The 26,006-nt window shown below is 46.6% G+C and overlaps 1 protein-coding gene across 4 annotated transcripts in view; it reads left to right on the top strand.

The window, feature by feature from the left end:
- The window catches only part of LOC107126123 (muscleblind-like protein 3), a 111,113-nt gene that overhangs the window by 44,646 nt on the left and 40,461 nt on the right, over positions 1 to 26,006 (top strand). For all 4 annotated transcript variants that reach the window (XM_015429634.1, XM_015429631.1, XM_015429633.1 and 1 more), the window contains one exon: positions 24,101 to 24,265. In XM_015429634.1, the coding sequence (XP_015285120.1) occupies positions 24,212 to 24,265 (54 nt within the window). In that variant the 5' untranslated portion in view covers positions 24,101 to 24,211. The remainder of the gene's footprint in view (positions 1 to 24,100; positions 24,266 to 26,006) is intronic.

The following is a 26,006-nucleotide window of genomic DNA, read 5'->3' on the forward strand; positions in this document are numbered from 1 at the left end:
CTGACGGCCCAGATTTTCCATGCTGGCTTTAGCTGCCATTGCATTGCCAGCTGTGATGTCAGCCTTGGTCTACTACCGCTTAGTCTTGTGGGGGTGTATTCTCTCCCCCACCCAGTTAATGTTTTGTTTTGGGTAAGGAATCAAAATGTTGAGGTCTGCAAGCAAGCAACTTGGTTAGGAGACAGACGGGCTTATAAATATTTTAAATAAATAAACCTAACTGGAACGTTATTTACATTCCTCGGGAGGATTTGCTAAGCAGCTTTTTCAATAAAATTTATTGCCCAAGGCATCATAAAATGCACACAGTGCAACAAAACTAAGAACAGCAAGCCTATTTAAGGTAAAGTTGTGTTAATTTCAGTAAATTATTCTGTGCAAAAAGTTGCAGTGTTTTGTACTTAGAGTTTTACTCATTTTTAAAATTTTGTCCCACCCTAAGGAGCTGAGGGCAGTATGCTGGGACCCTTCCATTTTATCCTTGCATCAACCTTGTGAGATAGGTTAGGCTGAGAGGGACTGGCTCCGGGTCACCCAGTGAGCTCCGCCTCGTCTGACACTTTAAGCACTGCACCACACTGGCTGTCTTTAATAATTTACTTAATAGGCTTCCTGCTTGTACAGACTGGAAATTCTGAGCTTTAGGTATGCATATGCTGTGGATCTCCTCAAAGGGGAAGGTTTCTTTCAAGCCTGTTGGGTGCTGGCAAGCAATGCTCTTGTTCCTACTGTGAGAGCTATAAACGAAATGGTTGAAGCTAGAAGATCAGGCTGGTTTGTTTCAAATAATTATGCAGTTCCCCATCTCTGCCGCTCCAGGCAATGTGGAATCCTCCCTTCTGTGTAATTTCCCTTCTTTTGCTCACAGTCCTCTACAATGCCCCCTTTCCCATCCCTCATTTCCTAAGCTCTCTGCTTTGCTGGGCTTGTTCATGTCTCAGGCTGCTGATTTCCTAGGCCCTGCTGCCTCTCTGTGACATCATGACATTCCAACCAATCGCTGAGGCTTCGCCCAGAAAATCCCTTCTAACATTATGATGCAGAATGCAAATTTTGCTTCCCTGTGATCTAAAACATACTTTCCCTTTGCAACCACCTGAAGCTCTCTTCTTGTTCGCTTTCTTCCCTCCTCAAAACCAAAGGGGCATAAAATATTCAGCGTCTGCTTGCTTTTCTGTGCTTTGCCTGTCTTTGCGTAAATTCCCTTTGAGATGCATGTCTTTGTGGATGCCTTAAGGGGTGCTGTCGTGAAACCACTCTTTAAAGAAAGTGATGATAAACTCTGAAAATAACAGGTCATGTTGGCTGGTGAGGCGGCGTCCCTTTCTGAACAGCAGGCATTTGCTCGCTTAGATTCCTTGTAGATCTTCCATTGACTAAATAGAGCTTTGTTTGTAGAAGGCTCTTTTTATCAGCCTCCCCCAAGGCTTGCGGGGGCTCTCGAGTGGGGAGAAAGGGGGTGTCAGCACTGAGCAGCATTAGCCAGAACAGTGACTCCTACACTTGGCTATCTTGTGAGCCACTATTCTGGTTATTTTGTTCTTTGCAGTCCATTTTCTTACTTTACAACCGCCATATGGGGCAATTGCTTGAAAGGCCTCCGGTACTAAACAGCAGAGTTTTATCTGACAACCAGGTCAGTGACATGGTGCCTCGATGGTCCTAGCAACAGCTACTGGCTACCGTGGCAACACTTCTCCTTTTCCCTCCACCTCTCACACTAGTTCCGCTGGATGGAATTCCCAGTCCAGCTCCTTCAGATGTGGAGCATGTTGGCTAGGAGTTGTGATCGGAGAGGATTCCTGATTCAGATCTTACCTGGGCCATGAGTTTACTTAGGGGACTTTAAGCTGCAGCTCCAGTGCCCTCCCTTTGACAATATGAGAATATTCGTGTTATTGGGGCAGGAAGAGGCAAGATTTAGTTAGGTATTCAGGAGTGGTTTCCCCCTGATAAACAGGCCTCAGCATTTTCTTTCCTTTATTTTCCTGTCTTGGTCCTGGGGACAAACGAAAAGAGAACTGTATGCCATTGTGATGCTCCAAAAGTTACAGCATAATAATAGATGATCTAGAAAATTGCATCTTGGGATACGTATGCTAAAACTAGTGGCCTTGGCTGGTCTTAAACCAGCACCCATTTGTTCTCTGGGGCCCTGTTCTTGGCCTTCCCTGCTATTCACTGTATATAGTGCTGAATTAATGATGATGCTAAGTACCATGTGGTGCTTCCACTAAATGAATGCCCCTTGCTTTGGTTTTAATTGGTCCTGTCCATACGAGGCCTGTCCATACGAGGCCGGGAGCGGGACGGAACGGGGGCGGAGCAAACGGGCGCGATCCCACCGCAACATCTGGGAAGCGTACCGTCTCCGTCCCTGATCCGGCCCTTCCAGCGCTGCTCCGCACCAAAAAAGAACCACCTACCGAGGTGGTTCTTTTCGAAGGGCTGCAGCAATGCTGACCGTGGGATCGCCGGCGTGTCCTTGCGCCGGCGCATCCCTGGCTCCTGGCTGAACTGCGCATGTGTGAGCATGCGCAGTTCGCCAGGCTCCCCTCCCCACCGTCGCTTTCTCCCCGGCATCTGATCGTGCCGGGGAGCGACGGCGCCGTGGCTCGGGGATCCGTGAGATCCCGCCGCGCCGTCTCAACTTTGCTGCGGCTCACATTAGCCGCAGTTCGAGCGTCCTTTTCCCTGCCGTGTGGCAGGGACCATTGTCCGACATTTGAAGTTGGCTTATACTGGATCTGGCCATTGGTCCATCAAAATCAGCAGTGTCTCCTCACACTGGTAGCAGCTCTCCAGGGTCTAATTTCTTATTATAAACGAGGACGACTAGTTTGCTACCTGGTTGAGAACTTCTTGAAACTTGTTCTGTATCACACAACATGCCTTCTGTTTTTCTTATGGGAGGAACAGGGCCCAGGTGCCTGGCAGGAGGATGCTAGATAATGTCATTAGTTTTGATCAGGATGAAGAGTGGCAGATTCTTGGTATTGTAGAAAGTTTAGTGTTTGGGGGAAGATCATGGCCACAAGGAAGGTTCTGTGTGTGAGAAAGAGAGAAGGGGAGAGGAACCCTCATGTCCCTTTATCTTGTACAGAGAAGGTGGTACAGACAGCAGAGTTCAGTTTATTGAGATTGCAGGCTTTCATTTTTTTTAAAGAAGGAAGGAAGGTTCTAGCCCTTATGAAAGTGAAAATATGCTTGCAAGAAAAGCAGAGACCCCATGGGTGGCTTGATAAGATTTGCAATAAGTGCTTAGTTTCCTCTGCCACCCTGTTCACAAGACCTTTAATGCAGTTTACCAGTAAATGATGAAACCAAAAGTGAGATTGGATCATCTGTTGAAGGGTGGTTGATAGTTCTTGACATGGGTGTGTGTCAGAAATAATTGTGTCATGATATTTGGTAAATGCTATTTTTTCCTGGTAACTGTTGGAAGCAAATAGGAAATGTGGTCATTTAGCAGAAGCTTTGATTGATCACAAGATTTACCAAGAAAGAAATGTCAGAATGTTCCATAACTTACCACCAGCCATCTTGAATCTTAAGAATTCCTGATATATGTCCACATTTACTAGATTTCCTGCACAGCATGACACACAAGGGGCTGGATCCAGACTAAATTTTACACTAGCAAAAAAGGATTTTCCTGCCTCTTCTCTCCTACCTGCAGCCCATGATCACCACAAAATGCTCTTCCTCAAGGACAGGAACCCTGAGGGGAGTCTGGTGTAAGAAGGGGAAATTGGTGGAAACTGTCAGTTTACTCTGGAATCCACCCAAGAAATCTGTATCAGATTTAGACTTAACTTTCACTTGCTTTTGTTGTTGCTTTCAAGGTGGCTGAATTAGGAGGGGCCAGTCTTTTTAATGTAATTTATTGGCAGTTTGTGGACTTGCCTTTAAAAATTGTTTTGCTCTGTTTCCCCCTTTAATGGGGGGGGGGGAGAATCCCAAACAAAACACCTTTTCACTGGGTTGGGTTTTTTTAGGAGGGGAGAAAGTGAAATGCTGCAGCAGATGGTCATCTTACAATGTCAGATATTATTAGAAACATGATCAGTACTAATAAGGTCACTCAGTGAAAGAAGCCGATGCTTGCTGAAAGACAGCACAGCTGAGAAACAGCACTAATTGGGGGAGGGAAGGAGGGATCTCCAAAACAGTGGCAATGCAGTGGCTGAGTGGAGGAGAAGGGCTGTGACCTTCAGGTGGATGATCAGGAGAGGGTGGCATAGATTATTAATTCCCACATGGCCTGCCAGGCCCACTTAGGAGCCCTGAGAGAACTGCTGGTGTGCTGTGAGAAAACAATGATTGGCTACTGTGATATCAGGCCTTGCAGAAGACTGCCTGCTGCATCTATGCATTCTCTATCCTCTGCTGATTCATCTTCTGCAGGGCATGTATACTTCTGCTGTGTCTTTGCACTGGGTTGTCAGTTCTAGTCCCTGCTCTGCAAAGATATACAGCATAGTTACCCACCTTTGGAATGAGTTTGCCTGTTGCATCTCTGTATGAGTCACTGTTCTGAGCTGGTCTCCTTCCCATGCCATAGAGCAAGTGGTTATCAGCTGTTCCACGTTCTAAAAAGAACTTTTCCAGTGGGAGAGCAAAACATGCCTCCAGAGTAGGTCACTTCTCAATTCTGTGAAAAAGTTGGCGTAGACAGAGGTTACAGGTAGTAATGTTGGTCCTAAAAATATTTGGGGGGAAATCCACAGTTCTGAAATATATTGTGGCGAAGCCTATTGAGAAATAATGGGCTTTTGAGTGTCACCCAGAATGCTTCATCAGGCTAGAACTTCAGTAAAAACTAGATGGTGAGGGAGAAAAAGATGAAGAAGAGTCTGAATCTGCAATATTTAAAATAGAATAAGGATATATTGCAGACTTAATTGTGTTAGACAGTGTTGGGTGCAAAACAGGTTTCAAGATTCATCAAAAGCAATTGGGACTTACAAGCAAAACAAAAAGGCTACTCCCTCTTAGAGAATATAAAATCTAGTAGTTAATCTCCTTAGTACCAAGCAGAACCAGTCCCTTGTATCCTCCAGAGTAAAAGCAAAATGGTAGTTCTTAATTAAGAAAGCTGGAAATTAATTTTAGGTGATGCACCAGGTGAAGTGGGGAGGGAAGGCGGCATGGTATAGCTCAATCTGGTCTGATCTGGGAGCTAAGCAGAGTCAGTATGTGGATGGAAGATGACCCAGGAAGGCTCGTAGAGGAAGGCAATGGTGAGTCACCTCTGCTTCTCACTTGCCTTGAGCCCCTTGCTGGGGTTGCCAGAAGTCCGTTGCAACTTGGCGGCACTTATGTACATACTAGGTAAAGTCAGTAGAAGCCAGTATTTGATTAAAGTCAGTAGAAGCCAGTTGGAGGGCAACCATGCAAGTGCAAGCAGATACACTCACTCACTATGCCAGGTCTCCTTTGAAAATCATTGTACACAAATGAAGGTAGCCACACCCACTGGGGTGTGAAGTTGACAAATTTGGAGGGAAGGAATTGCAGAATTAATGCGCAGCTAGATTCACCTTCCAATTTTACAATCACTGGATGAGACATGTGCCCTGGAACCTTTTCAATTAGGCCTGGCTTTGGGACCAAGACATCACTGGTTGCTTTGGTTGATGATCTCCGTTTACATCTGTTGATCCTTTTGGATCTATCAGCAGCCTTCAATACAGTTGACCACCTGGTCCTGATTGACTGCCTTTGCCTCCCTGGGTTAAGAGGCACTGCCCTTAGTTGGTTTTCCCCATTCCTCCAGGAGCGGTCTCAGAGGGTCGCTATCAGGGAGGTGTTCCCAATGAGACCTGAATTGCAGGGTCCACAGGGTTCAATTTTCTTTCTGATGTTATTTAACATATATACGCACCCTCTTGCCAAAATCGTCAGGAGGTTTGGAGTTGGGTGCCATCAATATGCCAATGACACTCAGCTGGCAACAGGGCTCTCGGCACTATCCCAGTGTCTGGATGCTGTAGTCCAGTGGTTAAAGGCGAGCTGGCTGAAGCTGAATCCATCCAAGATGGAGGTCATGTGGCTGGGAAAGACTGAAATGCTAGCTGGAGGGTCATTCCCAAGACTTGATGGTGTCCAGTTAACATCTGTAGACTCTGTAAAGAGTCTTGGGGTATGATTGAATTCTACACTATCACTGGATAAATGCTAGTGCAGTAAAGAGTCTTGGGGTATGGTTGAATTTATCATTGGATAAATGCTAGCGCAGTCAGCATTTTTTCACCTGCCCCAGGCCAGCCAGCTGGCTCCTTATTTGTGTGGGTCAGACCTTGTCACATTGATTCATGCAATAGTCACTTCCAGATTGGACTACTGCAATTCGCTTTACATAGGGCTACCCTCGAAAATGCTTCGGAAACTGCAGGTGGTCCAGCCCTCGAAAACACTTCGGAAACTGCAGGTGGTCCAGAATGCAGCTGCCGGGTTGCTGACTGGAACATCATGGTCAGCTCATATTACTCTAATTCTGTGGCAGCTGCACTGGCTACCAATTAGTCTCCAGATCCAATTCAAGGTGTTGGTGTTAACTTTCAAAGCCCTTAATGGTCTGGGACCCTCATACCTCCAGGACCGCCTTTCCCATTACACTCCTCCACACTCCCTTCAGTCATCGTCTAGAGGCCTCTTGCAGGTGCCTGGCCCCAGGAAGGCTCGCTTAGCTGTCCCAAGGGGAAAGGACTTCACAGTTGTGGCCCCGACCCTACATGTTGTTTTCATGTTGCTTTTACCTTACTAGTTTTAATGCTGTAAGTTGCCATGAGACCCTCTGGGTGAGTGGCAACTAAAAATCTGATAAATAAAAATGTGAGACACCCTCCAGGTTGATCCAATGAAGTATATCTTGGTACAACTGTGGCCTTTTACCTTTCTTCAGAATTTGGGGACTTTTAGAAGGTAGGTGTAGATTCTTTCAGAAAGGCTTCTTAGTTGATTTGACTCTCTGTCCTGTTTCATTCACAGTCCTTAATGGGTTTTTTTTGGATTTGAATTCATTACATTTGAACACAACCATTTTGTCACTCACTGGTGGTATTGCTTCTATATACATTTTTTAAAAAACACAATAATGTTAAGATGAGTTGATAAGCCCTAACAAGATAATGTGTGTGAAGTGCTCTCTTGTATGCTGTTTCAGGTTTTTTTATTTTGAAAAGAGAGCAGAATAAACATATTTTTCATGAAATAAACATATACACAGTCAACTAGCACAGGCAGTTTACCACCTCTGGCATGAATTCTTCTCAAGCTGCACAGGCAAAGTAAATGCTTCTGATAACAACCAACAGTATTCCATCGGGTGCAGTTAGATAGCTCCGCTAACAGATTCTTCTGGAAGGCATGAAAAAATTGAGGGAAAATATTACAGGTAGTGGTTGATATAGGCCCTTGGAAAATGCATTCATTTTGCTTTGGACTTCACATGGCTTTCTGAAATAATCTTGAAAGATTTATCTCTCTCCCTCTGTTTTGATGTCCTCAGACCCTAGTGATTACAAGTGATCCTATTCTCATCTTGTGTAAAACAAAAAGGAATCTTGTGGCATGAAGTGTGTCCTCAACTAGGACATATATGTATACCAACACATGCAGAGATTGGCAGTGAAATGCCAGCGGAATGTACAAAGGTCATCAAATTAAGCACAGTGACCATTAAAAAAAAGTAAATATATGATAACGCTATCTCGTTAGAATTATTAAACTAATTTTATGCCAATAATGTAACAGGAAAGTGTTATTGCTATTGAATCAAGATTGGACTGTGTCAGACTGATCTTCTCATTTTTTGCTTCTGTTGCTACTCTTCATGTGTGTGCTTCTAAAGCCAGTTTATAGATCCAGCACAATCAAGTGGTAAAGCATTTCCTGGATTGTAGTAGGTCACGCAGTAGCTGAGGCATCTCATATTTAAATATTTTCCATATTAGAAATTATACACACACAAACCCTCCTATGCTTGACAGGATTTCCCCCCATCTGCAATGCAAAATGGAAGAGTCTGGGAGAAACTTTACCACTTCCTGATGAAGGTATAAAGCAGCCTGTGGTTTGGGCCTGTTTCCTCCTTCCTGTGCAAAGAGTCGACTCTTCCATGCTGTCTTGTAGAAGACAGAGCCTTGGGGGTAGTTCTCCAGTAAGCTCTAGCCACCTATTTTTTGGCCCGGGGCGACCCCAAACCGTCAGCACTTCCTCTATGCTGCTGCAAATGCTTCAGGCTAGCAGTTACAAAGCCACACGCAAAGCCCCCGTTGTCGACGCAGATCCACCTCCGCGCTCTATCTCTGGGCTTCAGTCCAGCGGTAGCGGCTGGGACCCTCGTCTTGCCCTCCCGCTCATTAACTCTTCATTTCCTCTCTCGTGGCCCCTCCCAGGTTTCCCCACTGGCTGTGATCTGCCGCCGGGAGGGTTTTTAATGGAGTGCAAGTGTCTCTCTCCCCAGTCCCCCGGCTGCCGCTTGCCCTCCCGCGACCCCGGCAAGCGCCTGTCGCTAGAGAATGTCGAGTGTCTGTCTTTATTGTGTCGTCTGGGTTGGAAGCTCGTGGGGAGATATTGAAGTGGAGGGCGGCCTGGCTTGTGCTCACGCGTCCATTACCGGATTGTGGCTTTCTAAATACACATTATCCGTCGGAGGCAGCTGGGGAAACAGTCACACGGAGATTAGTGCCTTCAAGCATAGCCACACAAGCAGCAGCACAAAAGACCCCGGCCAAATGGTGTGCCCCACGTTTCCTGTGTCTCGCCATTGATTTACTGAGATGCCCAGTGTTTAAAAACCATTGATGGGAATCCCTCCTTCCACTGCAGCAGCCTCTGCTTTGCCTGATTCTCTCACATGACAGGGCGAGGCAACAGGCTGGCCTTACTGCAAGAAGCCCTCTGAGTCAGTATTTCAGAGTTCAAAACACAGAAGAGGCCTGTCTGCCTGGTGCTTGATTTTTTGGGACAGGCCTGCACAACTTGTGACCCAGGGAACTGGATACAGCTGTGTATTATCCCCTGACTAGACAGCAAAAAAACAAACCAACAACACACACACACACATACACAATTTTTTCAGCCCCGGAGCCAAAAACCATGTGATGGCAACAGCCAGAATTTGTTCCTGTGTCCCTTTCTTTCACACATAATGTAGGGCTGGCTGTGGATCTAATTTAGTGATGTACAAACACACACACACACCCTTGTTTCTTTTTGGGTGTGTGCGGTGTTGTGAGCCTTTTTGTACATTTTGTCCATGTTCGTTGCTTGAGTTCCCAATTTGTTTCTTTTATGCTGTTTATCAAGTATACGCCAAAGGTGACTCCTATGTTAAAAATTTATACATTTACCAGGGATATTTGACATGAAGGAAAAGGATGAAAATAAAGGATAAACAAAACTGAAACGAGCATTTTCAAACCCCAACTCCATTTCTGTATAGTTCACTGGCATTCTTAATCTCATTATAACATGAAGGGGCAGGTGAACTCTACCACCCAGTTGCTTTCCTTCCCCATCCATGTTAATTCAGGTACTTTTCTCCAGCTCTCGCTCATGTTTAGTAATGTGGAAGAAAGGAGCTTGACTGGCTGACAGTTCAATCCCATGCAGAGTTGCTCCAGACTAAGACCCTTGATTTCAGTGGGCTTAGACTTCAGTGGAGGGCTGCGGTGGCTCAAGTGGTTAAGACGCTGAACAGCAGACTGACCGGAAGGTCAGTTGTTCGGCAGTTCAAGACCCAAGTGATGCATGACGGAGTGAGCTCCCATCTCTGGTCCCAGCTCCTACCAACCTAGCAGTTCAAAAGCAAGAAATTGCAAGTAGATAAATAGGTACCGCTTAGGTGGGAAGGTAACAGCATTCTGTGCGCCTCAGCATCTAGTCATGCTGGCCACATGACCACAGGAATGTCTCTGGACAGCGCTGGCTCTTTGGCTTGGAAATGGAGATGAGCACCTCATCTGATGAAATGGAGCTTAAGATGGCTAGAGAGGCAGTGGCGGCACGCCCATGACGAAGCTACTAGAACATCCTATAGGACGTTTATGAGATCCTATGAGATGGCAGTCAAGGCCGCTAAGAGGCAATCCGCAAGCTCACGCCCAGCACAATTGTTCGCCCAGCACAATTGTTTTGAACGATTCGGTCTATTACAGCTCTGCCTCAAGACAGGTGAAATTGTAGGGAATTGGATATCAGCTGTGAGGTGTTTGCAAGCTATTTTGTGGATAAAGTCTTGTTGCTCCGCCATGATCTCCCCACTACAATTGATACAGTAAAGGAACTTGAGGCTCCAAGCACGTCTTCTTGTCACATCATGGATTATTTCAACCCACTCAGCCTAGAGGAAGTCAACGGATTGCTCCTAACTGTACACCCTACCACATCTACGGATTGCTCCTACTGTACACCCTACCACATGCCGCCTCGACCCGTGCCCAATGTGGCTAATTAAAGCTGGCCACGAGGGGTTTTGGGGTGCCTTGTGGGAGATTATCAACAAGTCCCTCTCTGAGGGGCTGTTCCCTGAGGCACTTAAGGAGGCAGTGGTGCGCCCTCTCTTGAAAAAGCCATCTTTGGATCCGGCCGAATTGGCCAACTATCGACTGGTTTCCAACTTGCCCTATTTGGGCAAGATAATAGAGAAGGCAGTGGCGATGCTACGCAGCTTTCTGGATGACGCTTCCGTTTAAGATCCCTTCCAGTCTGGCTTCTGCCCGGGCCACAAAATGGAGACAGCACTGGTCGCCCTCACAGATGACCTCCGGAGGCACCTGGATCGTTTGGATCGGCACTGCTGCTGCTGTTAGATCTGTCGGCCGCGTTCGGTACGGTCAACCATCAGCTACTGACCCACTGCCTCGCCGATATTGGAGTTCAGGGACTAGCCTTGCAGTGGCTTGTTTCCTTTCTCCAAGACTGGGGACAGAGAATGGCGCTGGGGGATCAGCTATCCTGAAGGCACCCACTGGAATGTGGAGTGCCCCAAGGGGCAGTCCTGTCCCCAATGGTTTTCACCATCTATATTCGTCCTTTTGCCCAGGTTGCCCGGAGGCATGGGCTGGGTTGTCACCAATATGCGGATGACACCCAGCTCTATCTGTTGTCTATCTGAATCCAAACCGGAAGATCTAGGTCCAGTGCTACAAGCCGTGGCTGGTTGGCTTAGGCTGAGCCGGATGAAATTGAATCCGACAAAGACGGAGGTCCTGTGCCTGAGTCAAAGCAGTCCAGGGGTAGGGATCCCGCTCCCAACCTTCAATGGGGTGCCATTGATGCCAGCACCAGAGGTTAGGAGTTTGGGGGTGTTCCTGGATGCCTCCTTAACAATGGAGGTCCAGGTTGATTAGGCAGTTGGTCCCCTTCCTTGAACGCAATGACTTGGCAACAGTGATCCATGCGATGGTCACCTCGAGATTGGATTACTGTAATGCCCTCTACATGGGACTGCCCTTGTCGCAAATCCGGAAGCTTCAGCTGGTGCAAAACGCTGCGGCCAGGCTGTTGCTGGGATTCCTGATTCGGGACCACATCCAACCTGTGCTAAGGACGCTACACTGGCTGCCTATGGCATACCGGGTCTGCTTCACGGTGCTGTTTTTGACCTTTAAAGCCCTTTATGGCCAGGGTCCTGCATACCTAAAGGACTTCCTTTTCCCATATGTACCCCAAAGGACACTGCGATCGGGGACCCAGAACTGGCTGGCTCCCCCAAGCTTCAAGGAGGCCAGACTGGTGGCAACTAGGGCCAGGTCTTTTTTGGTGGCGGCTCCACTCTGTTGGAATGAGCTCCTGGAAGAGACTAGGGCCCTGCGGGACCTTTCACAGTTCCGCAGGGCCTGTAAAACGGAGCTCTTCCGCCAGGCTTTTGGAGCCGCCACCACTAACACCTCCACTGCCAACAATTAATATCTACTCTGGCGGAGCCCTGGCTCGCAGGTCCCTCAAACACAGTCCGTGCCAACTACCTGAGACAGCCACAGAAGGCCGTAGAGTCAATTGGGATAATGAGGAATGTTACTAGCAATTTATTTTGTTTGGATTTTAATTTTAATATTGTATCTATTAATGTATGTGATTTTACTATGATGTTTTATGTGAATTTTACTTGTTTGTAAGCCGCCCTGAGCCGGCCTTGGCTGGGAGGGCGGGATAAAAATTTAATTAATAAATAAATCCCTAGAGTCAGATTCGACTGACTTTTGAGCAAGGGAAACCTTTACCTAGACTTCACTGTGCATGGGACACAACACAATCACACATGAGATGTAGGTTCTACAGAATTCCTGAGCAAGCAGTGTCTGATTAGGTTGAGGACTACGCTGCTCATGGAGAACGGTTTCAACCTTTCCTCCGTGCCATTTTCCCAACCTGAAACAGTCTGGCCGGATCGCTATTTGGGGAAATCCCCATGCTCCATGGAATCATATCCCTTGGGACTGTTTCAAGCTGGGAAAATATAGCAGGGGTGAAGGCTGAACTCCTTCTACATGTGCACTGTAGTCATCTTAATTGGACAGCACACACTTAGGAATTCAGGATAATCCGCAACTTGTATGTGACTATGTTACATCTTAAAAAGAGTGTGGACCCAAATCCAACCTATTTACTCCATAATGTGTGAAAAAGGCATTGGTTCGTCTTACCTCATTTATGTTAAAAGCACCACACAATTCATGAATGGAGTAGGCATATGAACAAACCAGTCTTCTGGTGGGCCACCATATGTAGTTGATCACAAGTTGTGCAATCCTGATATTGGGTAATTGGCCGTCATGCAGGAATTGAATGCAGAAAATGTGAAACAGTGTTTTCTTTTGTAAGGGCAGTTCTCAAGGCCTCCTATTTCTAGACATTTGAATGGATTATTTACAAATAAAAGCCTTCTTTTCATTCTTCAAACACAGTGCGCACTGTTAAAAAATATGGCAGGGGGAGGTAAAGATGTGAAATATTAAACGCCTGGAGAAAATAGCCTGCATTCAGTACCCCATTGGGTGGCATTATGGTTGAAAAACTGGGATCCCCCTCCCTCCCAAAAGGTGCTGTGTTTGTTCTCAGATGTTTGTTTTCTTGTAATTCTTTAAATTACATTTAATGGGGGAAAGTGAGTGGTTAGGAGACTAACATCGTATAGGTTAACCTTGTTAAGTACAAGAATTTTAGTTTCAGAGCATAGCAGTGTGGCTTGGGCAATAATTTCCCCCCACTCCTTTCTAAAACCACCCTTCCAGTTTCAGACAGTAAATTCATAAGAAAAATATGTCTTTTGAATGCAGCCTGTTAGTTCTGTGGAGACACTATGGGTTAAATGCCAGAACATTTGTAAACGATTCCACTGCTCGGAGGGTAATGAAGCCTTGCATAGAAAAACAGAGGGCAGATTAAAGTATCCCCAGGAGAAGTGGAATGCACAGCTTGGAGACTGAATTTGATCACTTGTAAATGGGAAAGACTGGGCTCTTTGTTCAAGCTACTGATCTAAACTATTAGGGGAGCATATTTCTGTGCCTTGCATCCATGAGGGCTAGAAACATTATTTTTCCTATTTGAAAGCTGATAGTTTCTATTTTGAAAGATGGGTCTTTGAGAAATTTCACAGGACCAGGGCAGCCAAAAGGACAAATAAATGGATTCTAGTTCAAATCAAGCCTAAACTCTCCCTGGAAGCTAAAATGACCAAACTGAGGCTATCATACTTTTGGTCACATTGCAAAAAGTCGAGTCACTGGAAAAGACAATAATGCGAGGAAAAGTTGAAGGCAGCAGGAAAGGAGGAAGACCCAACCTGAGATGGACTGACTCAATCAAGGAAGCCACGACCCTCGGTTTGCAAGACCTGAGCAAGGCTATTAATGATAAAATGTTTTAGATGTCATTAATCCATAGGGTTGCCATAGGTCGGAAGTGACTTGATGGCACTCAACACACACACGCACACACAAGTACTACTGAGAGCACAATAATTTGGAAAGAGCAGAAATACTTTTGTTTCCAGTTAGCCATCACAAAGATATATCTACAGGAGAATCAGAGCCAATTCGGTGTAGTGGTTAAGAGTGGCAGACTCTGATCTGGAGAACCAGGTTTGATTCCCCACTCCTCCACATGCAGCCAGCTGGGTGACCTTGGGTCAGTCACAGTTCTCTCAGAGCTGTTCTCTCAAGAGCCATTCTTGCAGAGCTCTCTCAGCCCCACCTACCTCACAGGGTGTCTGTTGTGGGGAGAGGAAGGAGATTGTAAGCTGCTCTGAGACTCCCAGTGAAGGGCGGGGTATAAATCCAATTCTCCTCCTCCTCCTCCTCAGTAGCAAAGAAATTTATTACATGTAATTCTTCTACTTCACTTACTCCAGGAACCTAAGAGAATGATTGGAACAGTAGATCCTAGGAGTAGCAATTTAAGATAGTGAGCCTAAGCAAAAATGCTGTGCGTCTAATTTTACTCCCTTGGACTAGGAAAGCAGATAGCTGCCCAGCCTGCTTAGTTTTTGCTTAAAGCAGTATCCTTGTATGGGGGGAGGGGTTGAGGTACAACATGTCAGGTTCTGGGGGCATCACACAAGATACCAGTGGAGGATAGTTGCAGTGTGCCTGTTCTAATCAAGTCTTGTGTGTGTGTTCTTCTGAATGTGAACTTGGGTGAGGCAGAAGGAATCTCTGCCTGGAGTCCTGTGGTAGCTCTGGGCAGCCCTGGCCGCACACCCTACAAATAATTTTCTACAAGTTTTTGTCTTGTTCTTGTTCTAGAAATGCCTTGGGGGGGGGGGAAAGACAAAAGAGGGAGAGCTTTTATTGGTGGGTCTACAGAATTAACCTTCCAGCTTCTGAAGTCATGATTGCATTTACCATTAATCCGCCTCTTTGGCACCACATGGGGAAAATGAAACGCCTTTATTAGATTTGAGGGCTTTGAATGGCGATGCAGCCATGGCTGTGGCATATTTCTAGGTCTTGGGGTCAGTGCAAGCATGTCGTGAAGGCATCAGGCACGCTCCATGTGCATCTCCTGCCCAGACAAAAGCTTTTGTGGGGAGGAGCAGTTGGCTGCCAGGTTAGCGAGCCTCCAGTATATAGAACGGTTAAATGAAATTGATTTCTTCTGGAGCAAAAATAGGCATGTGAGGAGAGTGTTGTTACAGCTTTTGTTAAGATAAATGGTTTGCAAAGGTTTCGAGAATGTTAGCAATTGCTCTATTAATCCAGATTGTTTTGATGGGATTTAGTTATGGACAAACTCATGGGGTCAAAGCAAAACAGAAACAACAGGTAATTTTGAAGCACCACATGGCAAGTGACTGCAGGCCTTTTGCAGTATTTAAAAATTGATAGGTTCGATCTCTGCAAGTAGAACACTAGCTCAGCAAGCAGTAGGCTGAGCTGCAGCTGCTCTCTCGATGTGCTAGCTTTTTTACTTGCAAAGGGGATCCTTTTACAGGAAGGGAGCACCTTGGAACATGATTATTCTGCCCTTTTCTCTCTTTTCCAATCCCCCTTCAAAAATCTCTCTTACCTTTTGGCTTAACCCCTCTTCCCCAGTAGAAAGCCCCAATATCCCAAGAACCTAGATAGTCAAGACAGTCCATAGAAGAATTTCAAAACCAAAAGTCACGTCATGCCTTTTTATTAGGACCAAACAAAATATCACAAAATAGCAAGCTTTCGAGTTTCAGGCTGGATCGAGGAGGGCAAAAGACATGGGGGAGAAGCCTCTTGCAACAGCATTCTTGCAGCTCATAGCATTTCCACATGTTCATCCCTTTCTCTACAACATTTCAGAAAAGAAAACTGGGACACTCCAGTGCATGAGTATCTGGTTAGGGACAGGAATAGAGCTCATGGCCCAAGAGAGGGAAAATAAAAGAAATTAAGCATTTGTGCCTCTTATAAGACATCTGTCCCAATTTACAGTCGTGGGACACTGAGGCAAAGGCCTAGCTCAGAGCTGTTCACTGAATCTGTGCCAGGGGAAAAAAATTAAGCACAGGCGACAGCCACCCTTCCTCCCGTAGCTCTGTCTCCATTTCGTGGGCACAAGACCCGCATAGCAAGCTCAGGACACACACATATCCAGATTACATTTGTTCCATTGTACAGATGGGGAACACTGAGAGAAGTGTTGCCTTGTTCAGCTTGCACTCTGTGTTCACAGCAGCCGCTGGTTTCCAAGGGCTCAATAACCTGCTGGGCATGGTCTCTAGTCAGCCTTTCACATAACTACAAACTGAGCAAGCTTGAACTTTCTTTTTTAAATACCTTTTACTTTTTGTGGTCTTGAGAGAATGGTCTTCAGCAGAGAAGGAAAAAAAACTGGGGCGGTCCTGGTTAAGTACAGACAGTCAAGGGGTAAGTTGGTTGCCAGGTTTTAAATCTGCCTCTGTACCTGCCATGCCATGGATAGTTGGATCTGCAGCAATTAGTAGGCAGGAGTGAAGGTCCTGGAACAAGCCCTGGTGAGCAACCCCTGCGGTGTTATGAGCGAGCACTTCAGGGCCACCAAACTCAGTGGCACTGACAGCGAACACTGGCTCACCCTTTGTCTCGTCCCAGAAAATGGCAGCAGTGTGGGAGGAGAGAATCGGTTGAGCTGAGACTGATTGCCAATGAAGGGTCTGAGCCAAATGGCCCCTGAGGCGCTGGTAGAATTGCTGGGCCTTGGCCACGAGCAGCCAACCTGGGACTTTCCCTTTAAGTTGAATGGCCAGTCTGCCCCTTGGTAGTCGGTGACCAGACTGGAAGCTGTGTCACAAAAAGCTTCAGCTACCGACTTCTGCATAGCAATCCTTGTTCCCTCTAAGCTGAGTTAATGTGAGCTAGCTCACAGTTTTTTAACCTCCAGCTCACACGTTTTTGTCTGTGCTCAGGAAAGATGGCTCCAGAGCAAACTAATCTATGCAGTAGACAACTGGCTCACTCACAACTTTAATGCCAGTAGCTCAGAAAGTAGCAGTTTTGCTCACAAGACTCCACAGCTTAGAGGGAGCATTGATAGCAATCCCCTCTTACGGCAGAAAGCTGGTCTGTCTTTTCTTTTCCCCGGCCATTTGGCTTCTCTATTGCCTTTCCGTTGTTGTCTTTGACTCTGCTTAAAGGGACAGTGCAACAGGGCCTCCTGTTAGGGTTGCCTGCAAGCCTGGAGGGAAATGTCAAGTTCCTTTAACACAGGCTTAATGTGTAGAAATGGGCAGCAGGAGCCTTTCGTGGTGTGGAGGTAAACAACAACACCAGTTATATAACTTCCTATTCGACTTCTACGCCAAAGGCAGGGCACTTTTTTCCCCTTCCAGTCTTAGGCAACCCTAAGTCCCCTGTCTATTTTGCTTATGTTATTTCGTACATTGATGATGCTGTATCAGCTTTGCAAATAAAGTACATAATAGTTACTGGCCTACTAGAATTTTGACTCGCACACATCATTACATTTGCCTAGATCAGTCATTTATGGCCTAAAGGGGAGAACTGACGTTTATAAAGTGCCTCTGCCTGCCTGGAGTGGGTTCGTACTTACTGTAGGCAAGTGGTTGTTTGCAAGCACCATATAAAGAAAAACGGGAAGTGTCAAGACACTGTCAGCCTCCACTCGCCAGTTCTGTGTTGTTTTTTTCGGGCAAGCCTGCAAGTATGTGCTGTGTTTGCTGGCATAGGTTGTTTTTTTCCAGATTGAAACCGAGTTGTCGGCTCAGATGGGCTGTTATTTTTAAATCCACAAACTGTTTATGTTCATTAGGCTGTTGATTTCTGAGCTAAGCAACAATACAAACATTAATTTGCCTTGGGTTGGGTTCCTCCCTCCCCTTTCTCTCTCCCTTCCCCCTCTCTCTCCCTAACTTTTACATTAAAATGTGCAAAGTCATTCCTAAGGAGTGCCTCTTCATTTGTACAGTGCTTTTTGTTAAACGTTTTCTCCCGGAATACAACTTACCTTTTGGATGTTGCTAAACTAACAGTTCCAGAACTGCGGAGACATCAGTGTGACTGTCTTGGCTGCGTCAGGAGGCCAGGCAGGAGGTTATAAATGAGTATACAACGTCCGTCGCATTTTTACACTGCTTTTCTACCAACCCCCTCCCCACACACACGCACACACACTCACTGCAGTAAAAAATAATGCCAGTTACTTTATTGGCATTATTGATCATTGGTTTAATGGTTTTATAATGTTTGGTACAGTTTATGTCTTATAATGTATTCTTGATCTAATAAATTTTGTTATAAGCCACTTCAGTCATATTTTATAGGCAGCCCAGCTAAAAAGTAACCTAAATAAATAAACAAAGTATAGTTTCAGCTAGAAAATGGTCCAGGCACAATGGAAGGATGTTTAACTGCTGCCTGTCGCCCCCCCGCCCCCGGTCTTGCTGGAAGGACTACAGTTTTAATCTAGAGCTGGTTCCAGGCATATAGGATGCCTCTCTGCCGCCTCTCCCACCTCTGGCCTTCCTCATCCTACCTGGTGGCTGAGGGTGAGCTGTAAGCCGGAGCTGGATTCCAGCATGCTGGAAAGATTTTTAGCTGCTGCTTCCTCTGACCTTTCTGGTGGCGGATGGAAGCTGGGATGGAGTGAGCGTTTGTCTGGAGTTGGATCCAGGTGCGATGGGTGCACTTGGCTGTTTCCTCTTTCCCTCTTGCTTTGGTGATGAGAGTTAGTAGCTGGGGTGAGGAGAGATCTCAGACAGAGCTGGTTCTGGGTACAACGGAATGATGCCTGGCTGCTGGCTCTTGTCTCTCTGACATCGCTGATGGTACCTGGGAGGGTGACGGCATTCAGCTGGAGCTGACATGACGATCCTGGCTGCTGCCTCTTTCTCTTCCTGCCCTTGCCGATGGCAGCTGGTACCTAGGAAAAGGGAAGACTTCCAGTGGATCTGCAGTAGGGTTTTTATCTTCATATCCTGATGCTCAGCTCGTGGATTTCGCAGTATGTAAATAGTTAACCATAGTTAAGAGTTCATGTAGCATTTATCTTGAGTGCTCAGACCACTGCCTTTTCCCATGGCCTGACAAGGCAGGATATAATTACAGATGAGGGTCTGAGGCTGAAAGAGAGTGGCTCACCTAAGACCTTCCACTGAACTGGAGCTGTGAATCAAAGAGTTTCCACCTCCCACTCTTAGCTCCTGTTGCTTCACTGCCCCCAAGTAAGATCAGCTGCCCTGGCAGTGCTTGATCGGAGTCTCCGTCCTCGCCATTGAAAGAGTAGAGAGAACTTTACCGTAGAAGCTTTCCTGTAAGTCAAGGGCCGTCCTTTCTGCAGTTTTTTCCCCTCTCTCCTGAAACCTGATTTGGATCGTCTGAAACCTTGATTTGTGCTCCTGCACAGGCGAGGGAGAGCCCATGACTACAAGTATTCTTGAATGGATCCTTCAGCACTGGAGTTGTGTGGTGGAATCATGTACAGCCACCGGGGTGTTCAATCACTGAGGTGTAGCCAGAGACCTGGACTGGCCACAGCAGAATGGTAACCCTGCACACAATAACTTTCCCCAGATAGTACAGGATTGAAGTCTTTTGTATATCAACCCACATTCTCCATAGCATCCCATTTAAAACGCAAGCATGCTTCAGCAAATGGCAAATAAAATAGAAAATGAGCCCGCTTACGGGGAGGGCGGGGTATAAATATGAAAAATAAATAAATAAAAAATACTCACCAAGGCTGGGCCTGGAGCTCAAGATGAGCCCATTCCTTTCATGGAATAAAAAAACCCTGGGCTTCTGGAGCTTCTCTGAGAGCCAGTTTGGTGTAGTGGTTAAGTACGCGGACTCTAATCTGGGAGAACCGTGTTTGATTCCCCACTCCTCCACTTGCACCTGGCTGGCTGACCTTGGGCAAGCCATAGTTCTTGCACAGCTGTTCTTGAAATAAGAGCAGTTTCTGTCAGAGCTCTCTCAGCCCCACCTACCTCACAGGGTGTCTGTTGTGGGGAGGGGAAGGGGAAGGAGTTTGTAAGCCAGTCTGAGACTCCTTCGGGTAGTGAAGGGCAGGGTATAAATCCAATCTCCTCCTTCTCTTCTTCTCCTCCTCCTCCTCCTCCTTCTCCATCGCCGTGCAGCATGTGGAGAAGCTGCCCCTCCTGAGATTCTCCCTTTCAATGCCATTGTTGACAGAAAAGGTCTTATGCTGGGTTTGACGCGCCATTACCACGTGTAGCACAAATCTGGCCCTCAAGCAGCCCCCCTCCCCACAGCCCCAGTAGGTCTTGATTTCAGCTACATAAAAAGAGGTCTGCATCATATTTGACATAAACAAATGCATACCATATAAACCATGCTTTTATTTGAGTGTGCCTGTTATAAAGACATCATGTGGATCTGACATGCTTCTCATAGGTTGTTCAGAAGAGCCTGGGATTCCATGAGTTGTCCGGGCTCTCTTCACCAAAACCCCTGTTCAGGGCGGGTCTAGAGCTGGTCTGGAGTCCAGGGTAACGGGAGGGCTTGGGTCCCCATCGTGGCAGCAACTGCAATTTGTATTCGTCAGCGTGGTGCTTTGACATTTAGTCTCTCGGGCCTGGAACGCTCCGCTCTGTCTGTGTGCGGCAGGCGGGCTCCTTGGCTGCAGCAGTATTCAGCACACACATCCAGAGGAAGGTTGGAGAGACCGCCATCCCCAGGTGACCTTGAGGGGGAGATTCAATCAGGCAGGGAAAGTTGTGGAATTGGATTATGAGATTTGCAGTGAAAGTGTTGTGTGCATGGTTGGGATGGGGTGGGGATGACAACTATGTTTACCGGTTCTCTATTGCTGTGGACATGTTTAATAGTCTGGAGGTGCAATCTGAATCAGACCTGATGCAAAGGAGAAGGATTCTGCCAGTCCTCGTCATCCTTGCAGTTTTTCTGCTCATTCATTCATGCACCCTTCCCCAAGGCCAGATTACTTCATCTAAAAACTTATTTTGGCTGTTTGCTGCTGGAGAGAACACATTCGTTTTATTTATTGTTTTACTCAAATTGATTTACAATTCCCCCTTTCTCCTTCAAGAACTTCCTAAGGCACAAGGCTTAGATTGTTCAGACAGAAATATCAAATATATATCCATATTCCTGTAAGAAATAGGCTTTGGTGGGCCAACAAACAGGGCATCAAGGTCAAGGCCTTCCCCTGGTGTTTTCCGCTAGCACTAACATTCAGAGGTTTACTGCCTCTGGATGTGGAGGATCCCTTTAGTCACTATGACTAGATGAAGTGTACCTTGTACCCCGATGGACATGCACCTGGATCTGGGATGTGCCCTCCTCAAAATGCATGTATACAGTCACCTCTCTCTAAGTAGATGAAATTTTGCATGCACCCGGAGTTCGCACTGTGATTCAGATGCCGACATCTCTTATTGCGGTATGTGAAATGATAACACCATAACGAGGGAGCCTCTTAGGTACATGGAAAGCATAGAAAAACATTTCAAAAGTAGAAGATGACGATAGCGTGTGTATTCTTCACTCCGGAAGACAAGCTGACCACGATGTTTTTGAGAAGCGAATGCAGAAGAATGGAAGCCTGTAGAATGATTTGGGTTTAGGAATACGATGTCCCTCCAAGTTGTTCAGTTCTTACAACTGACGTTTGCCACAAAAATGATCAGAATGTAACAAGAACCCTTTCAGAAATGTTATTTGGGGAGCTCATCTCATTTCTCCAGAATTGTACTCACTGTACGTTCCAAGTGTTAAACTGAAGCTTCCTTATACTGAGTCAGACCCCCGGACCGCTGAGCCCAGTGCTGTCCACTACCTGCCAGCACCTCTGCAGGGTCTCAGGCTCGAAGGGTCTTTCCCCGCCGTGCTGCCTGAAATCCTTTTAATTGGAGAGGCTGAAGACTGAACCTGAGAACACTGCGCATGCAAAGCTTGAGCTCTCTGCCACTTGGCTTACGGGTCCTTCTAACGAGTAGAATATCCTTACAATTATTATCATTGGCGACACTGAGAAAGGGCAGCGGGGAGACAGACATGTCAGTTTTGGAGATGCATGGAAATGCTTCAGGCTTTTCTCGCAGGATGAATTTTATAGCCCCTTCAAGTGAAAAAGGTTGTTTTCAGACAAAGGCTTTCTCAGGTCTCCAGCATGCAGATTCAGGAGCCTCCCCACCAAGAGCTGGCCTGCCTCCCCACCTCGGTCTGCTCTCTCCTCACCCCCTCCGCGTGGTCCGCAAGCTGATTTAATGCTCTGCAAAGGCGACAATTGAAATAACACATTTCCAAGTTAAATCTTGGCTCTGGGATCATGCTGCCTGGGAAGCCAGTAGCATACTCATTCCTGTGCACGCAAAACCATCCAAATTTCTAAATTTGGTAGAAATACGCATTGTCTCGAGTGTGAGCCTTGCATATCAAGTGTGTGTGGGGGGGGACTCAGCTGGAAGGGATTTGCAGATATAGTTATATCCTTTGCAAATATTCTCTTTTATATAGAATAGCCGGGGCCAGCTGTGGATTTTAGAAGGCTTTGGGCGTGATGCGCTCTGGTGGCCCTTCCACTAAACACACTGCCCCCAGAATGTGCTCATGTGCACAGACACACATGCCTTCCTGGGGGAGAAAGGGGAGTGGGACTCCCTTCATTCTCCTTTAAGCCTTGATGGGGTCAGTGAGAGTAACAGAAGTATGCAAGAGTGGCTCTCCACTGCCTCTTGGTGCCTTTTCCAGCATGAAACGAGAAATTGCCTGAGTGACCCCAGAGACATTGCAGGAATCTCTAGGGCAATCTCCCGTTTCTGGAAGGTTAAGCCAAGCACCTCCAGTTAGCAGGTGCTTTGCCATGCTGACTCTTGATGTGGGCCCTAAGGACAGTAGGCCAGCTTCAAGAGAGAGATTGTTTTCGCAAAGGTGGCCTTAATGTCAAGGGGCCAACGAGGCTTGAACAGAGGCCCAGAATATCTGCAGGATCCATACCAGTCAAACATTTATTGCAGTCTGTCTTGGCTCAGACTTGCATGGTGTTGGTTTGCAGGATACTGACTGCCTTTGTATCTTGCGTGTGTGTAAAGTGCCATGAAGTCACAGCTGACTTACGGCGCTACCCCGTAGGGTTTTCAAAGCAAGAGGCGTTCAGAGGTGGTTTGCCATTGCCTGCCTCTGCATAGTGATCCCGGAATTCTTTGGTGGTCTCCCATCCAAGTACTAACCAGGGCCAGCCCTGCTTAGCTTCTCAAAACGGACGGGATCGTGCTAGCCTGGGCCATCCAGGTCAGGGCCCTTTGTATCTTACTGCATGCTCTTCTGAATGACCAGTGCACTCAGACCCTGTGGGTGTATGCGGTGGAGTGGCCTTGGGCCCAGTCACTGCTTCTCAGCCTAACCTGCCTCACAGGATAAAATGGAAAAAGCAAACAACCAAGCAAACCCTAGGGTCCTACCTTGGACTCGTTGGGGGAAAGGGTAGGGTAGAAGCATAATAAAATAATTATAAAATGTAATATATTAAGAAAATGCAATGTTTCCATTGACCCCATAATTTATCATCCCAGCAATACATCTCTGTGCTCCAGCGAATCTTGTAGAGGCTAGGATCTGAAAGTGAGAACAATATAAATAAAGTCTTTTTTCAAGTTGGTAAGATGCATTTTTCACCAGTTCCTAAGAATTTGAAGGATCATCAGGCAGCCTGTCTATTGCACCACTTACGGTGGCCCATCTGGCAACAGCCAGAGTCTGGATCTTTTCTGTTGTGGCTCTGTGTAATGGGCCCCCTGAGGAAGTAAGGAACCCCCTCCCCCTTTAGAAAGCTTCAGGAGGTGCTGCAAGGCCTGCGTGTTTGCCAGGGCTGGAGTTGAATGGCAGGGATCTTTTAAGGGAGGAGGGGGGAGAGATTTTGGGCTGGCTATTTTATTTTTGGTTTTAACTGAAAATGTCAAGCATTATTGTAAGCCACTGTAGCCAGCTGACCAGACCCACAAGCCCCAACCAGCAGCCAGGGGTCTCTTCCGGCCCAGGGTCGTTCACTGGTTGGGGCTCATGGGGCCGGTCTGATGGCTACATCTGCCTTGAACCATGAGGAAAGACAGGATCTAAATGTTCTAATAAATCCATTTCCTTCTACTGTTGGGGGTACTCTGCTCACTGAAGTGTGTTCCCTCCCCCTGCTCCAGGGCCGCTGCACTCGAGAGAACTGCAAATACCTTCATCCTCCACCGCACTTAAAAACACAACTCGAAATCAATGGACGCAACAACCTGATCCAGCAAAAGACAGCTGCAGCCATGTTTGCACAGCAAATGCAATTCATGCTACCAGGAGCACAATTACAGCCAATTGTAAGTTGCAGAAATAATGTTCTTGCTTGCTGATTTTGTGATATTCAGGCCTAGTGCAGACATAACCATGGTTAAGAGATAGGGAGCATATCCTGGCTTGCACACTTCCTACTCTCTATCAAATCCTACCCCTTCCCTTTTTAGTGTCAGCCATGATGTGGTGTTGTATTTATATGCAAACCATAGTTGGCATTAAACCAGGGTCAGAAGATAGTTTGTAAGCAGTGGCTAATGCCACATTATATTTAAGAAGAAGAAGGAGAAATCTTAGCCAGTTGTGGCAAAGGGCTTGAGAGTGTCAGATTAGGACCAGGTTCAGCTTTCCACTCTGCCATGAAGCTCACTGGGGACCTTCAAGCAGTCCCTTTCTCCACCTGACCTACCTCACTGGGTGGTTGTGAGGGGAAATGAAGTATGCTGCTCTGGACTTTTTTAAAGGAAGGGTAACAAGAAATGCAACAGATACTATTTATTGCACTTTTAGAGTTAAAAGTGTTTAACGTAGATTTAATCCTTACAACAGCCCAGTAAGGTAGGCCATTGTTTTCTTCATATGTGTGTGGGGCTGAGGCTGAGAGAGAGATGCCACCCACTGGTTTTGTGGCGGAGATGAGATTTGAACCAGTGCGCCCCCCCCCCCCCCCCCCCCCGGACCACAGCTCAGCCTCTTGTCACTAATACTCCACTGGGTCCTTCTTGAATGACAGGTAGGGAAGGGGAAATTCCATGTGAGAGGATGAAGGGACAGCATGAACTAAACATGTGGTGGTGCTAAATCGTCAGAGATGTGAAGGCATCCAATGACTGGGTGCCAGGAAGTTCTCAGGCATGCACCTTCCCAATCAAAAACCTCACCTTTAAATGCTGCTGTTACTTTTTTTTTTCCCTGAATTTTGTTTAATGCCCCCAAAGAGGCTTTCAGTAAAACCAGAAATCAGACTACACACTGTACATGAAAAATGGAAAACTTAGGCAATCACAAACAGCCAGCTGTTTGGAGGATAAAGAAACAGCTAAAAAACCAGCAGCTTTGTGCAAACGGCAACCTGACGTCAGCTCTGTGCCCTCGTTGCAATCTCCAGCTAACTCACTTGCTACCATTTAGGAATGGGAAGTGTGATTTAGAGATGACTCTCTAAATGGGAGGCAGGCAGGCAGGCAAAGGCCGAACACAGACGTCACATCAAGCCACCACTTAGCCTGGGTGGGCATGAACTTGGCTTGTTGCCAGACATGTGCACAACTCCTTGCTTCTTTCCTCCTTTCTTGCATGGAACATGCTGAAAGAATCCTGATTTAAAATTAGCAGTGCAGTCCTAAGAACACTTTTCCTGTGACTAAGCCTCACTGAAGAGGCCTGAGTAGAATTCCAAGTAGACTTGGTTAGGATTGTTCTCTAACTTGCCTTACCTGTGATCAGGGCTTTTTTTGCAGAAAAAGCCCAGCAGGAACTCATTAGCATAATAGGCCACACCCAACAGCACAAACTCATTAGCATATTAGGCCACACCCATGACAACACAGCACATTAACATATTAGGCCACACCCCAATGTTAGCAGAAGTGTGGTCATCCAGCCACACCCACCTTTTGCTTCTTATTCTGTTTACCTTGTTTGTTGTCAAAACCTAGGAACCCTTTTGCATGTTAGGCCACACACCCCTAATGTAGCCAATCCTGATGAGTTTCTGCTGTTGGGTGTGGCCTATTATGCTAATGAGTTCCTGCTGGGCGTGGCCAA

This window comes from Gekko japonicus, unplaced genomic scaffold, assembly GCF_001447785.1.
Source record: "Gekko japonicus isolate JY-2015 unplaced genomic scaffold, Gekko_japonicus_V1.1 scaffold560, whole genome shotgun sequence".
In the NCBI taxonomy this organism is placed as follows: domain Eukaryota; kingdom Metazoa; phylum Chordata; class Lepidosauria; order Squamata; family Gekkonidae; genus Gekko; species Gekko japonicus.